General features: G+C 41.6%; 1 protein-coding gene across 27 annotated transcripts in view; it reads left to right on the top strand.

Annotated features, from left to right (window-relative positions):
* LOC18425999 (pfkB-like carbohydrate kinase family protein) overlaps positions 1-14,107 on the top strand; it is a 52,135-nt gene extending 38,028 nt beyond the window's left edge. For 9 of the 27 annotated variants that reach the window (XM_088872506.1, XM_088872527.1, XM_088872513.1 and 6 more), the window contains 7 exons: positions 8,795-8,945; positions 11,561-11,671; positions 12,732-12,858; positions 12,968-13,068; positions 13,148-13,307; positions 13,524-13,576; positions 13,754-14,107. In XM_088872506.1, coding sequence (XP_088728632.1) covers positions 8,795-8,945; positions 11,561-11,671; positions 12,732-12,858; positions 12,968-13,068; positions 13,148-13,307; positions 13,524-13,576; positions 13,754-13,834 — 784 coding nt within the window. In that variant the 3' untranslated portion in view covers positions 13,835-14,107. Of the gene's footprint in view, positions 1-7,243; positions 8,022-8,100; positions 8,203-8,636; positions 8,711-8,778; positions 8,946-11,560; positions 11,672-12,731; positions 12,859-12,967; positions 13,069-13,147; positions 13,308-13,523; positions 13,577-13,753 lie in introns of those variants that run through there. The other 18 variants (XM_088872516.1, XM_088872517.1, XM_088872508.1 and 15 more) reach the window with 9 other exon arrangements.
* Positions 14,108-14,451: the final 344 nt, after the last annotated feature.

Raw genomic sequence — 14,451 nt, 5'->3', positions numbered from 1 at the left:
CGCAGAACCATCCAGCCTGTCTCTCTCTCTACTCTGCCTCTCGCCTCTCTCTCTCCTTCACTGTCCACCACGTGGCCCACCTTTTCACCTACCCCCGCCTACCCGGCAGTTGATAAGATAGCCCCCACCTCCTCTTCTCTGTCGCAGCCGCTCTTTGCTGCACAGTCGTCCTCTCTCTCTCCTTCGCTGCCCTCCATGTGGCCCACCTCTTCGCCTACCCTCGACCACCTGGCGACTGATCAGGTAACCCCCTCCTCCTCTTCTCTGACGCAGGCGCCCACTGCTGCCCAGTCGTCCTCTCCTGTGCACCTTTCGCTGCCCTCGCTGTCCTCCCCTTTGCAGGCTTACGCCTCGTGCCGGAGGATTCTTCACCCCCTGGACACACGTCCATGAATCCGTCGGGCAGCGCTTCCCATTTGCCGCCTTCCTCTTCCTCCCATCTCCTCTCACTCTCACCTCCTTCCTCCCTCCCTCTTGCTCGAGCTCCTGGAGTCCCTAATGAACAGAGCCCTCCTCCCCATTAGCCTTCGCTCTCTTTGAGTGGACCCCTCCTCCCCTTCTTTCCCCCCCTTAGCCCTCCTCCCCCTCATCTCTTCTTTTTCTCTTTTTGGCCTCTCTCTCCTGAAGATCTGTTTTCCCTCGGCCTGAAGCCCATCAACCCTTTTCTTCCCAAAGATTTGGTCCCTCTGGGTATTGTTGCAGCTCTCTCCATGGACCCTTCCCCCCCTGACCCAGCTTTCCTTTCGGACCTGCTCACCCCCCATATCACTTTTATCCCTCACTTAGTCCATGTTCGTCGCTTACAAACCCTCCAGGTTGTCTGGCCCCCGTCCTTTCCCTTTGCCATGTCCACTTACTCCTCTTTCCAGTCTCACCTCTGTCTAACCTACGTCCCTTACGACTCTTATTCAATCCCTCTCTGGTTCCGTTTCTACCCTCTGCCCTCTCGCTTTCATCCTTACCTTTTGCCTCTACCCCTGGTCCCCCTCTCCCCCCTCCCCTTCCCCCTCCCTGCTCTCCTTATTCTTTCCAGCACTCCATCCAGCAGGAGTCACCTCATCTCCTTCTTCCATTTTAGACTACCCTGAACTCAGTGATCCCCTTTTGAATCTAGATAGTTACGAAGGGTCCTTGGAGAAGGCTTTGGATTCTCTTTCATCGAAGGCCTCATCTCAGTCTACTGTCCTCTGTTTGGCCTCTGAGGCTCCCATGGCCTCAACCCCTTTGGCCTCAACTTGTTCCCTCAAGGATCTAGCCGTCTCTGGCACCTCCTCTTCCGAAGAATCGCATGACGAAGAACCTTTGAAAGAAGGTAGTGAAGACCCTCTTAGGAAGTCCAACAGTGAAGGTTCGAATACAGTCGATGAAAGGATGTGTTCCATGTATAGACTTATGGGCTTCGAGTATGACGGTCCGGAAGGCCCTGCTCACAGGTTCTTGACAACTGACGACCTGAGTAGGATGCAGGTGAGAATCAGGGGATAGAGGGAACTCTGGAACCTCTTCACTTTTGTTACTTTCGCTGCTAAACCGTTAGATCTCTCTTTGCCCTTGACAAGGAGGTCTCTTAGACTAGCCTCCTCCCAACCCCTTTCTCCTACCTCATGAAGTTCTTGATTTGGAATGTGAGAGGCGTAGGTCAAGCCTCTAGAAAGTCTGTAGTACGTGCTTACACCACCAATCATTCCCCCTTTATCCTAGCCCTGATTGAATCCAAACTTCTTGATCCTAACCTCCAACTTGTCCATAGTGTGTAGGGAAGAAGGCCATGCCAATGGTTTTCACTGCCAGCTATAGGGGCATTAGGTGGGATTTGGGTGGTTTGCGACCCCTCTGATCTGACCCTTAACCACTACCACATTGGGATTTTCTCGATCACTCTCCTCCTCACCAATATTTCGGATGACCTTTAGTGGAAGTTCACAGCGGTCTACGGGCCGAATTCTAGTTCACTCAGGCTTAGCTTCTGGACTGAGTTGGATCACATCTCCTCTCTACTCCATCCTGTCTGGTGTTTGGGAGGCGACTTTAATGTCACCCGATGGTCTTTCGAGAGGAATACCTCCTCCTCGTTTACTCAGGAGATGAGGGATTTCTCTGACTTCATCAGCCGCAATGAAATGTTAGACATCCCTCTTCATGGATGTCAATTCACGTTGTCCAACCACTCTTCCAACCCAACCCTCTCCAAACTTGACAGGTTTCTTACTTCTGTTGATTGGGATGAGAAATTCCTGAAAACCACTTCACTGGCCCTACCTAAACTTGCGTCTGATCACTGCCCTATCCTCCTGGATACCAATGCAATCCTTAGGGGCCCCTATCCCTTTCGCTTTGAACACCATTGGCTGCAAGATTCCAATCTCTTCCCTCTGGTCCAATCCTGGTGGACTACTTTCGCCTCTCAGGTGTCTGGTAGAGCAGGTTTATACTTCAGACCAAGCTTCAACTCCTAAAGTCGGCTCTGAAATCTTGGAGCAAATCCTCCCCTGCCAACTTTTCCCTCATCAAAGCCAACCTTCTAGAAACTATAAAAAACCTAGATGACGTCGAGGAAACCCGATCCCTGGACCCTTCTGAGCAGTCACTTAGACCCAAAACCAAACTGGACTATCTCTCCACCATAAAAAAAGAGACCTACTGGTCTCAAAGGTCTCGAGTCTCTTGGTTGAAAGAAGGGGACCATAATACAGCCTATTTCCATAAGATCGCTAATTGCCGAAGAAGAGTTAATTCAATCTCTTTGGTTAAACACAACAACTCCTACCTTGCCCAACCTGGAGAAATCTAGTAGGCCCTACTTTCTTTCTACCAATCCCTTTACTCTGCCTCTCAAGGGCCGAGACCTAGAATGACCTTCCTAAACTTCTTAACCCTCCTTGCTGACCTAGCCTCATGGTTAAAACTTCCTTTTTTAGAGGATGAAATAACTCAAGCCCTGAATGCTTTACCAAAAGGCAAGGCTCCGGGTCTTGATGGATTTCAGATTGCCCCCCTTAAGGCCTTCTGGGAGATCATTTGTCCGGATTTCTTTCTCTTCTTTGAAGAGTTCTTCCAAAGAGGAATCCTCCACAAAGCCTTGGACGCCACCTTCTTAGCTTTGGTCCCTAAGATAGAAGGAGTTGAGGAAATTAAAGATTATAGACCTATTAGCCTTCTCAATTCCTCCTACAAGCTCTTGGCCAAAACCTTAGCCTCTAGGCTCCAATCTGTCTTGCCCAGGGTTATCTCCTCCTCCCAAACAGCTTTCGTCAGAGACAGACAAATTCTGGATGGGGCATTAGTTGCCCACGAGTGCATCCATTCCAGACCCCTCTCCAAGATATTTGTTCTCATCTTCAAGATCGATTGGGAGAAGGCCTATGATCACGTTGACTGGGCGATTCTAGACAAGACCATGGCCAGAATGGGCTTTGGGAATAGATGGAGAAAGTGGATGAGAGGCTGCTACTCCCATCCACATTATTCTATCCTCATTAAGGAACACCTAAAGGTTTCTTCCCCTCCTCAAGGGGACTTCGTCAAGGGGACCCCCTCTCCCTTTCCTCTTTGCAATTGCGGCTGAAGTCTTCAGTCGATCCATCTCCAGAATCTATCAGGCGGGTTCGCTCATTGGATTCAAGACCAGTAGACATGGCCCAACTATTTCTCATCTGCAGTATTATGATGACACCCTTGTCTTCTTGGATGCCTTTGCCAGAGAGGTTGACACATTGAAATTGTTCCTCCATTGCTTCCAGAAGGCAATGGGGTTCAAAGTTAACATGCACAAATCCAGATTGTTGAGGGTCGGTTTGACCTCTACTCAAGTCCGTGCCTTTGTGCCTAGCTGGGAATGCCAGGTGGAGGACCTCCCTACCACCTACCTAGGTCTACCCCTAGGCCTAGGCAAACCAAAGAAAAGACATTGATCGACTGTAATAGACGAGGTAGATAGACGTTTGGCAGTGGTAGGGTCGTTTCCGCTCTTTGGCAGGTCGATTCACTTTGATTAAAGCCACTCTAGCGAACTCGCCAATCTACCTCATGTCCATCTTTCACATGCCTGCCTCTGTGGCCAATCGCCTCAACCAACTCATGAGGAATTTCCTATGGTCGGGTCAAGGGGAAAAGAAGAAATACAACTTAATATCCTAGGACTTGGTCTGCCGTCCCAAAATGCGGGATGGTATTGGCATAAAAAACCTCCGTTTGCACAATGTTGCCCTTCTAGGGAAATGGTGGTGGCGTCTTGCCAACCATTCGAGAGTCGGGTCCTCAAGCACAAATACCATGTCGTTGAAGAAGATTGGCTACCTCATAGGACCCAGCAACATAATGCCTTAGGTGCTTGGACTTCTTTCTCTAAGGCTTTTACCCTCTTCAACAGGTCAATCAGGTTCATCCCTAGAGATGGATCAAGAATCAAGTTCTGGACTGATCTATGGTTGGGATCCACCCCCCTCAATCAGACTTTCCCTTCTCTTTCTCCCTTACTCGCAATGCAAACTCTACTATTGAGGAAGAGGTTGTCTTGTCCGGAGACCGAAGAGTATGGAGCCCCTCCTTTCGAAGGAGTTTAACCGATGAAGAGACCAGGGAGTTCCAGGTCCTAGCTTCTACTCTTCACTCTCGGTTCTTCTTGCCCCATGGTAGGGATGTTGTTGCTTGGACACTCCTACTTCTAGGAATCATTTCGGCTGCCTCTTTCTATAAGAGTTTAACAGCTCAACCAATGACCTCGGATCATCATGCCTCGGCACTTTCTAAAGTGTGGAATTTCAATTCTCCACCTAAGGTTCAAACGTTTAATTGGTTGGCCTTTTCTCACAAAGCTCTCACGGTAGACAAACTCCAGCATAGAGGAGTCCAACTCCCCAATAGATGCGCTCTTTGTGAAGGAGGAAACCAACCTCCATCTCTTCATCCTCTGTGATTTTTCCTTGGAGCTTTAGGGAAAAGTACTGAATTTATTTGGTATCAGCTAGGCTATCCCACCTTCAGTCAATGACCTTTTTTCACTTGATCTGGATTCAGGATGGCCAAAAGCTGGGAGAATCCTGTGGAGGGCAGTGGTAGCAGCAATCATCTGGTCCATTTGGCTTGAAAGAAACTCTAGAATCTTTCGTGGAATCAAACTCCAACTTCCAGCTATCTTCCATCGAGCTTTATCCTCGATCACCTTTTAGGCTTCCAACCACAAGACTTTCGCGGGCATTCCAGGGAGTATCTTCCTCCCCCAATGGCTCAACGTCCTTCACCTTCGACCGCAATCAGTCACAAGGCCCAATAACTAGCAGCCTCCTCCTCAAGGAACTATCAAGTTGAACTTTGATGGGTGTTCCTTAGGCAATCCGGGCCGAGCGGGGGACAGGAGGTATCTATCGAGACCATTCAAGTTTTGCCCTACTCAAATGTTCAGAATACATAGGATTCCACTCAAGCCGCAAGTCTGGCCTTGTTAATAGTGCTGAATTTTTTTAACCCGTCGTGGGGTTCAATCCCCCCATCTTGGCACCTTATTCCTATCTTTGACGAGATACAATTCATTTGCAGGGGTATGGATGTCTTTTGGACGCATACTTTGAGGACATCCAATGCGTACGCAGATCGACTAGCGAAAAAAGGAGCTAGAAGACTAGGGGCAGCCTGACAGTTAGCCTAGCCTTTTGTCCTTTCTTTGCACAGGAGCTTATTTTTGAAAGCTTATTGTCAATCACTGTAAAAGGGTGCCTCTATAAGCCCTTATTTTTTGCTCTACTTGACTTCTCAGCTTTTCTAAGCTACCTTATATTGTTGTATCATCTTTGTACATATCTGACCTCTCGAATTTTTACCAAGTCCCCGCCTGTGGGTGACTGCGGAACTGTGCTTTTGTAATTTCTTTCTCTTTTAATAAACCTTCTCTCAAAAAAAAACTGGTAAATGGTTTTGTTTAAAATTGGTGATTTGTTGTTCTAACTCATATTTGTGTTATATTCTTCTTTTTTGGATAGGCCTCAGCAACTGCATCCCATAACTCAAGTATTAAAATTCATAAATGTGTGACTCAAATTTGGTTGCATAGTGTATAAAATGCAGTAGATAATAATCATTTTATCAGTGTCCCATTCAGCATAAGAAGGCTCCTTTACATCTGGTTTCACTATATCCTCATCAATATAGACCAACTTTTCTTGCCTTTAAGAAATAATTTACCATATCTGGCCCATTCTAGATAATTTATACCATCAAATTTAACTGTAGTAATTTGGAGTCCGGAATACTCCATACTTGATGTTTGTTGTGACAATATTCCTTTTTAGGGCCCAAGAAAAACAAATGAATAGTGTTGTTGAAATTTGGATACACCCACAGCTTTCTCTTTGAACACTCTTCAAAAATACCAAAAGTACCATGCAATGCATTGGCAATTGATTATACAACTGTTGCTACCAATTTCAAATGTATTGTATCTATAAGGCTATTTGATCCACATCAAGTAGCTGTTGCTCATTCCCAAGAATTAAAATCTAGACAAAGGTTCTCATAAGAAGGAAAAAAAGCCAATGTATCATGAAACCCTAATTCCCCCCTTTAGGTTTTTTTTTTTTTTTTTTTTTCTCGTGTGGGGATAAAGCAATCTAATCAGTGAATCATGAAATCCTATTTTTCCTTTCTTTTTGTGTGGGGATAAACCCTAAAAATTTTTATCAAACAGAAAATGACAGATCCAAGAACAAAACCTAGAAAATAGCACTTGTTTAAAAAAGAAAAGAAAAACTGTATATAACTCTCCATGATCTTAAAAATAATAGCCATTTTAGAGTTTCTTCTTTGCTGAACTTTCTTCCATTGTCTGGTCATACAGCTAGAACCAGCAGTTACATTGCCAATTTTCACCACCCAACTCTCACTTCTTTGAATCTATACATTGCTGAGACCAAGATGAAAAATAAATGGTTATATCTTCTCTAAACAGCAACTACTTGATGAATGAAGAGAAATAAAGAGACCGATTGAAGAGAATGAAGAGAGAGGTGTTTAAGAGGGGGAGAGAGAGAGAGGAGAGGTGTGTGATAGTGAGAGAGATATAAAGAGAGTTGTGTGAAATAAGGAGGGAGAAAGAAATGACATGACCACCTCTTGGCATCAGTCATGTGTTATTATATTATATTGGGATAAAAATTACAAAACTGCCCTTGAGTTTATAACCTACTCTTAACCTTTAGTCTCAATTATTGCATCTATATCCCTAACTTACTGCTGTACTTGCAACATCCAGGTGGTTCCGGGTTACCCAGCGATGACCAATAATAAGCTTAAATGACCTCAGAGGGTTCTCTGGCATTGTGAAGCGAAATGGCTGCTATTGACCATGTAGCAATCCAGGTGCAACGAAAATGACTCAAACGCCTAACTTAATGCTGTACCTTCAAGATCCAGTTGGTTATGGGTTACCCAACAATGACCAATAATAAGCTTAAATGACCTCAGAGGGGACAGGTTTCACCTCATTTCTCTGGCATGGAGAAGCGAAATGGCTGCTATTAACCATGTAGCAATCCAGGTGCAATGAAAATGACTCAAAAGCGTGGTCTTCGTCTTCCTAGATCACTGTCTCTCTCTCTCAGAACAATGATTCCCCTCACTCTGATCCGTGTGCTAGATTTTCTCATGACATTGTTTCCTATGAGTTGCACACAGATTGCCACAATAACGATTTCTAGGTGAAGTAGCACAAGAGGATGGATGATTCGGAAGATCTATAAATGTTTACCATCGTGATATTTTTCCTTTGCATTTGGTTTTGAAATCTGGGCAACTTTTTGCTCTTCCAGGAGGCAATGGTGGTTTTGAGTTTTTTTCAGTTGTACAGATGAAATTGCATTCAAAGAAAGCAGAGTTTACAAACAAATGAGAGGTTGGAGCAGGAGATAAAGGAGGGAATAGTAGGGTAGGAAGAAAGAGAGAAAGGAAGGGCACAAGCAAGATGTAAGAGAAATATTAGTTTTTTACATCATCTCTGACCAAGGAGCTGGTGCTGGCGCTTTCCTTTGCAAGTATGTCTGCGCTCTCAATTATGATATACATAATTTCATAATGAAATCTTAGATGTTAAATCCCTCCACTTGGCTGCAGAAAGCTTTGTTGCTTACCAGCCAACTCCGAGGTTTACCAATACAACCTTTGAAGGAGTAGGTCATTGGGCAGAACAATGTGGACTGGTAATGTGGCTTTGCGGTGAGTGCTTCCTTATTTTAAGCCTATCTGCTGGTTGAGAGGACATTTAATGAAATTGGACGACACTATAAATGGAAGTTTTTAGTAGTGAGATGAAAGGAGAAGTTCGTTTCATAGGTTATGTAGGCTATTTATGCAAGGAGAAGTTCGTTTCATTGGAGTCTAGGCATGTGGAGTTTGTGATAGCGTGCTATTTTCATGTGTTATGTAGTCTATTTACCAAAAAGGAATAGATTATCTTGTTTAGACTATCAACTTTGGCAGGGTTGAATATTGGTCTTATTGGTTTCTTCTAGGTTTTGAGTAGTAATATGGCTTCTCCTCATTATGTATTTGTTGCCTTTTCCTTTATGTAAGATGTATTTTTCAACTTATTTTATTGTTTTTCTGATAGAATATTTGGTCTTTGACACAATTTAATGGGTTTTACTTAGGCATGCGGAGTTGAACTTGCATAGCTCTCAAATTTCATTTTGTATTCTTTAGAACTTTTCAACTTGGGGAGAAGGTGGGTTGTATTGATCATGAATAAAATTTTTGCTGCTTGGCTTATTGGTGGTTGCTGCTTATATGTAGTTGGTGGATTGTGCAGTAAAACGCGGACTTGTATACACACTCCTGGAAATCCTCCAATGGTGCCTGAAGACCTTGCGCCTTCAAGTTTGTCTGCTGCTTTAGATGGAGCAAGTCTTCTATATTTAGATGGACGGCTACATGAGACTGCTTTAGTTGTTTCAGAATCAGTATGGTCCTCAATACTACTTTTGCTTTGTTATTCATTATTGTATTGATTATGCCTATGACCTCTTTATTGTACATAAAATTTGCATCTCACGACTGTTACTTACCAAAAGACAACAAGACTTATTAACCCTAAGATAGTGTGCTGAGATGAAGAATAGTGGAGTTTTTTTTTTTTTGGCTTTTGTTTGGGTGAGTCAATGGGGAGAGGGCCCCTACCTTTGGTAGGAATTGAGCCTCGAACATTGTGTTGCAAATCGACAGGCGCTAACCAATTAAGCCCGGCTCTTTTCCTAAGAATAATGAAGTTAATCACATAAGAATATTCATTTTGTGGATACTAAACTTAATACTTTTGGATTTAGCATGATATATATGGAATGAAGGTAGAAGTGGAAAAAGGTTGGGTCAGGCCTGTCCAATTGAACTCCGACCTAGACCTAGACTCTAATGGATTGGGTCCAGAGTCCCAGACCACGACGTAGACCCGAATTGTTTGATAAGGGACTCGAATGCGACCTAAAAATCAAGAAACAAAGAGAGGAGAGAGGGAGAGAGATATCGAAACCGTAAAAAGAGAGAGTAAAGTTAGTTATGAGAGGATCAATCGCCACCGTTCATCTTATAAAAGAATAACGGTGGGGATTAAACATATATTTCATAAATATGTTAATAAATATTCTAGTTATCCACAAGGAAAGAAAGGTTGCAAGTAGGATGTGATATATTCACCAATCCCACACTTCTTCCAATACCGAGGATTTTGTAGATATTTCAGTGATTGGCGAGATGCCGAATTTTATCATCCTAACATATATATATATATATATATATTTAAACTAAGTTAATAAAATTCCGGTCAGGTCCAGGTCAGGCCCAAATGGACCTAAACCTGGACCCGGACCCGGACCCGAATACTATTTCGGGTCCAAGAATCGGACCTGGACCCGACCTGCTGGGTCCAAATCTTGGATCCATACCTGGACTCGGGTTGGGTTTGCCCATCAAGTATCGGATCCATGGGTCCCAATTGCCACACCTAAATGAAGAGTGGGGATAGTGTCTATAGATTGAACTCTTGACCTTGAAAATCACATTAAATGTGGTACACATGCTTGTCACGTGGCGAAATGACATGCATAGTGTTGGGTTATAACAAACTTTATGCTTGATATACATTAATTGCTTGTAATATATAACTCCACTGGTAAAGTGGAGATTCTTTGGGAGTTACATCTTTTGTTTGCCTAGTCATATTTCCAACTTCACACTGTAGTCAGTGTGAGATTGACATTACCAAATTGTTTGTTAAACAATGTAACCATTCTGTTAACAAGATTGTAGGCCCTCGAAAGCTAGTATTTGGATTTGGCTTAAACCTCTCATTTCTGTTACAAAATTACTATGGAAGTTTCTAAATGAAGAAATATAATTCCATTATGAGAGCACTCTCAAAGAATTGTAAGCTCTCATTGATCTTACCTATCAGGACTTTGCATTCAGAATCTTTTCATTTTCTAGATAGTACATAAAACTACCCTATAGAATCTAATATGTCTGTGTCCTGCACTCAATACTAGCAAACATGCATGTCTCATAAGAAAAAAAGGGCAATTATATCCCTACAGCAAGTATATATGTTTGTGCTTACCTAAACTACATACGCATATATTCACATATTTGCAATTGCAAATTGCTTTTGTACATTCTTCCCTAGCTCATAAGTATTGTTTCTCCTTTCTCATTCCCTTTTGTAAAGATATCTGCTATTTGATCCTTTCTAGGCATGTAGCTGTCTTGATTTCTACATTCTGTGAGATACAGTGGTCCTCAGTATCCTCCTCTGTTGCTCCATGGGTGATACAATCCTTTGTGATATGTATGGCACTTATTTATCACAGTTCATGGCCATGGCATTAGGACAGGAATTCCAATGCCCTTAGGGGATTCATGGTCCACACAATTTTTCTTACTGTAGATGACACACAATACTCCGGCTATGCACTTGAGATTGATTCATCTGGCTATCTTCTACCCTAGGAAAATCCGATTTCTGTTCTCAAAATGATACATAAGCCAGATGGGAGATCTATTGTTATGAATAGATTGACATTGCATCCCTATGCCTGATTTAATTGTTTATAATCTGTGAGGCTCACCAGATTGTTCGTTAAACGGGAAGTAAGAATATTGACATGTTAGCCAAAATAATCCCACTAGGTCTCTCCTCTCTTTTTGTACATCAAAAACACAAATAGGCACTTTACAACATCATATTACTCAGCAAAATATACAGAGACATGTCTAGTTCATGGATTTCAGAAGAATGTAATAGGAAAATTCTATTCATTACATCAGCAGACAATATGTGGAGTCTGAAGTCCATGCACATATTTTTTCAGGGTTCCCATTTGTGAACATAACCAACATTCTGTAATTATTTCTCTATATTCTTCTCAAACTTCATTGCCCAACTACCTGCAAACTGGTGGAAGTATTAAAAAGTTCAAATTTTTTGATTCTTATGATGATTATATTCATGTTTTGTTATTTTATCATCATCACTAGTGATGTTGCAAAGGACGTTACCTACAATTAATTAGTTTTGTTAATGCAGGCTGTAAAAATGAGCATTCCAATTCTAATTGATGCAGAAAGAAAGAGAGAAGGGTTAGATGATCTTCTGAATTTATCCGATTATGTTGTGTGCTCGGCAAACTTTCCTGTTGTAAGTCATACTGGACGCCTTCATCTGAACTTGATGTTGACCCATGTTTCTAGTGCAATTTATATTACTCTGCAAGAGATATAACCAAGATGTATCTTACTGGACATTGATGGGCTTTGCTTATGTATTTGATAACTGAAGTAAGACATTTTTTAGATACTGCATATGGATTTCTTTCCTTTTTTTTCTTTTTATTAATGTCTGTGGCTTTTTAAGGATGCCATTGAAGATCAGCATTTCCTGTTCTTCATTGCATTCTACTGTACTGTTGTAAACAAGAACATATGAATAGGGCCTTATGGATACTCGTATTATGTCATATGTTACCATGTGGACCTGGAAAAAATTAAACAAATTAAATTCATGGGTTGGTTTTTGGCATGGCTCATTTATGCATAGCTGAAAATCCGATTAGTATTCATATACATTGCCATTATATTAAAGAATTGAAGGCCTCATCTAAATGTCTTTTATCCAAAATTGAGATGAAATAACAAATTGCTAAGGAAACTGGAAAAAGACATTATATATAATAGACTGATTCTCCATTTCCCTAATGTGGGTATGTTTACATGTGCATTTGTTAGTTGCTGCTTTCATGGATTGTGGCAATGCATTGCTTTCTCTTGCATCAGGGACAACATTGTAAATTACTTACGTCAATCCTTGTATGTTGCCTTTAAAGGGTCATTCAGCAGTTTTGTAGTCCCTTGTTTTCATTAGTGAGAAAAAGTTCATCTAAATTTGACATGTTACTAGAGCCAAGTTTGAGATCCTCAAACTTTATATTTAGAAAATTTCAGCTTATTTGTCAGGTTTCTAAGAAATACCAAATTAAAAATATGCAATGACATTGTCATCATCTGTTCTCGATTTTAATTTAATTTAATATGGTCCAAAGAAGAAGCGTACATTGTTTCGAATTTGTAGAAAGTTGAAATTTTTTCATAGCCATGAAAAGTGGTCAGCTGGTTACCATTCGATGTTCAATCATTGATAGATCATTAAAATTGACATTTATTGGGAGAAAACATTTTATGATTCATTGAATTGGATGTAGGCGTGGACTTCAGCTCGGTCGATTGGCAGTGCACTAGTGGATATGCTTATGAAATTGCCTAAACTGAAGTTTGTGATCGTAACCCTTGGGGAGTCTGGTTGCATTATGCTTGAGAGAAGCTTAGGAGGTTAGTTGAGTGTGTATAAGGTATCCAATTTGTGAAAAGAGCCAATTGCAACTAGATGTTTTTGATTTGTTACTGATGTATCTGACGGCTGAACATGGGCTCTAAACAGAGAACCACGCAAAGGAAGAAACAGATGTAGACCAATTAGTAGTGTCCATGAAACAAAAACTTCATGGAAGTGGTACTGCTCCAACTTGTATATCGTCCGAAGTAAGCTCATTGTTTGTGGTCCTCGGAAACCTTAATTGCTTATGCCATGATTAAGTTCATTAAGAGCCACGAAGTTCAGAGTCCTATATATATCATTGTGCAGCTTCTAAAGCTAAGAGCAGGTGGAATCGGCACCATCAATGGTAGGTTGCTTGTAGGGACTGCAGAAAAGATACCACCTTCAGAGCTTATTGACACCACAGGAGCAGGAGATGCATTCATTTGTGCTATTCTCTATGGTAGTTGCACAACATTACATGATTTCATCATCCTCTGGGCATAACTATACTGGACCATAATATGCACCGATACAGTCTATTAATAACGAACACGAGTTTAGTATGTGTTTCTTTGAATTTTTTAGTGGTATTAATCTGGAGGTTTGATCAGTATGAGTTGGCTTGCATTGATTATATCCTTTTACATATATAAATATCTCACAATTATGATGGCAGCTATCTGTGCTGGCATGCCCTCAGAGAGAATGTTGCCCTTTGCGGCCCAAGTGGTGAGCTATTTGATCTCCTTTTCTTCCACTCGAGTTGAGCTAGTAATCAGCACACTATGCATCCACTTCATTGTTTGATTCTTTTGTAAGGCTATTATTTAAATTGAGAGGACAGTCTTATATTTAAGGAAGCATGAGTTGCAACTACAAATCCTTCGTGTTCTCCTTTGTTTTCAGGCTGCTATTGGTTGTAGAGCTTTGGGTGCCCGAGCTGGTCTACCTAGACATGGGGATCCACGCTTGACCCCATATTTGTAGTAGTGCTTGCCATGCCAATTACATCCAAAGCATACAATGGAGATTATGAAGGTTTTTGGTCTTAAACTGCGATTCATTTTACAATTTTTTACCATCAATATGATCTCAACAAATTTAACTGTGCATAATTGAGACAGAGGAGCTGATCACGTTCAATAATATGTATTCAGCGCTAAGTTTTTGTCAGTGATTGTTAAGTTGTGATTAACCTTCTCATAAATTGAAGGTAACATAAAATAAAGTTGAAATCTATATGCTTGCGTGGTTGTTCCCTATGGTGCTAGACACCTGTATTATTATTCTGACTATATTCAAATGTTAAAGTATTAAACTGTATTATTATGTTACCAAATCTGGGTTGTTTTTTTTTTTTTTTTGGCACAAAGTGGTAAAATTCGTTTACTCGAAGTGAAAAGAGAGTTCACAAAAAGCCAACCCAAGTGAAAGCCTGGAAAGATGCTTTTGAGACAGAACATAATAGTGGAAGATGCTTATGGAAAACAATAAAGATGGCCTAACTGACTAGTTGATCTAAATAAAACATCAAATATCATCAGATGCTGCTATAGCTAAAACATCATTAGGTTCTTGATTCAACAACCAGCAACATCAGCTAG

Source organism: Amborella trichopoda, chromosome 7, assembly GCF_054954075.1.
Source record: "Amborella trichopoda isolate Santa Cruz 75 chromosome 7, AtrichopodaSantaCruz75HAP2 v2.0, whole genome shotgun sequence".
Classification (NCBI taxonomy): Eukaryota; Viridiplantae; Streptophyta; class Magnoliopsida; order Amborellales; family Amborellaceae; genus Amborella; species Amborella trichopoda.
Note: the sequence above shows the minus strand (reverse complement) of the source record. Positions and strands in the feature narration are given on the sequence as shown.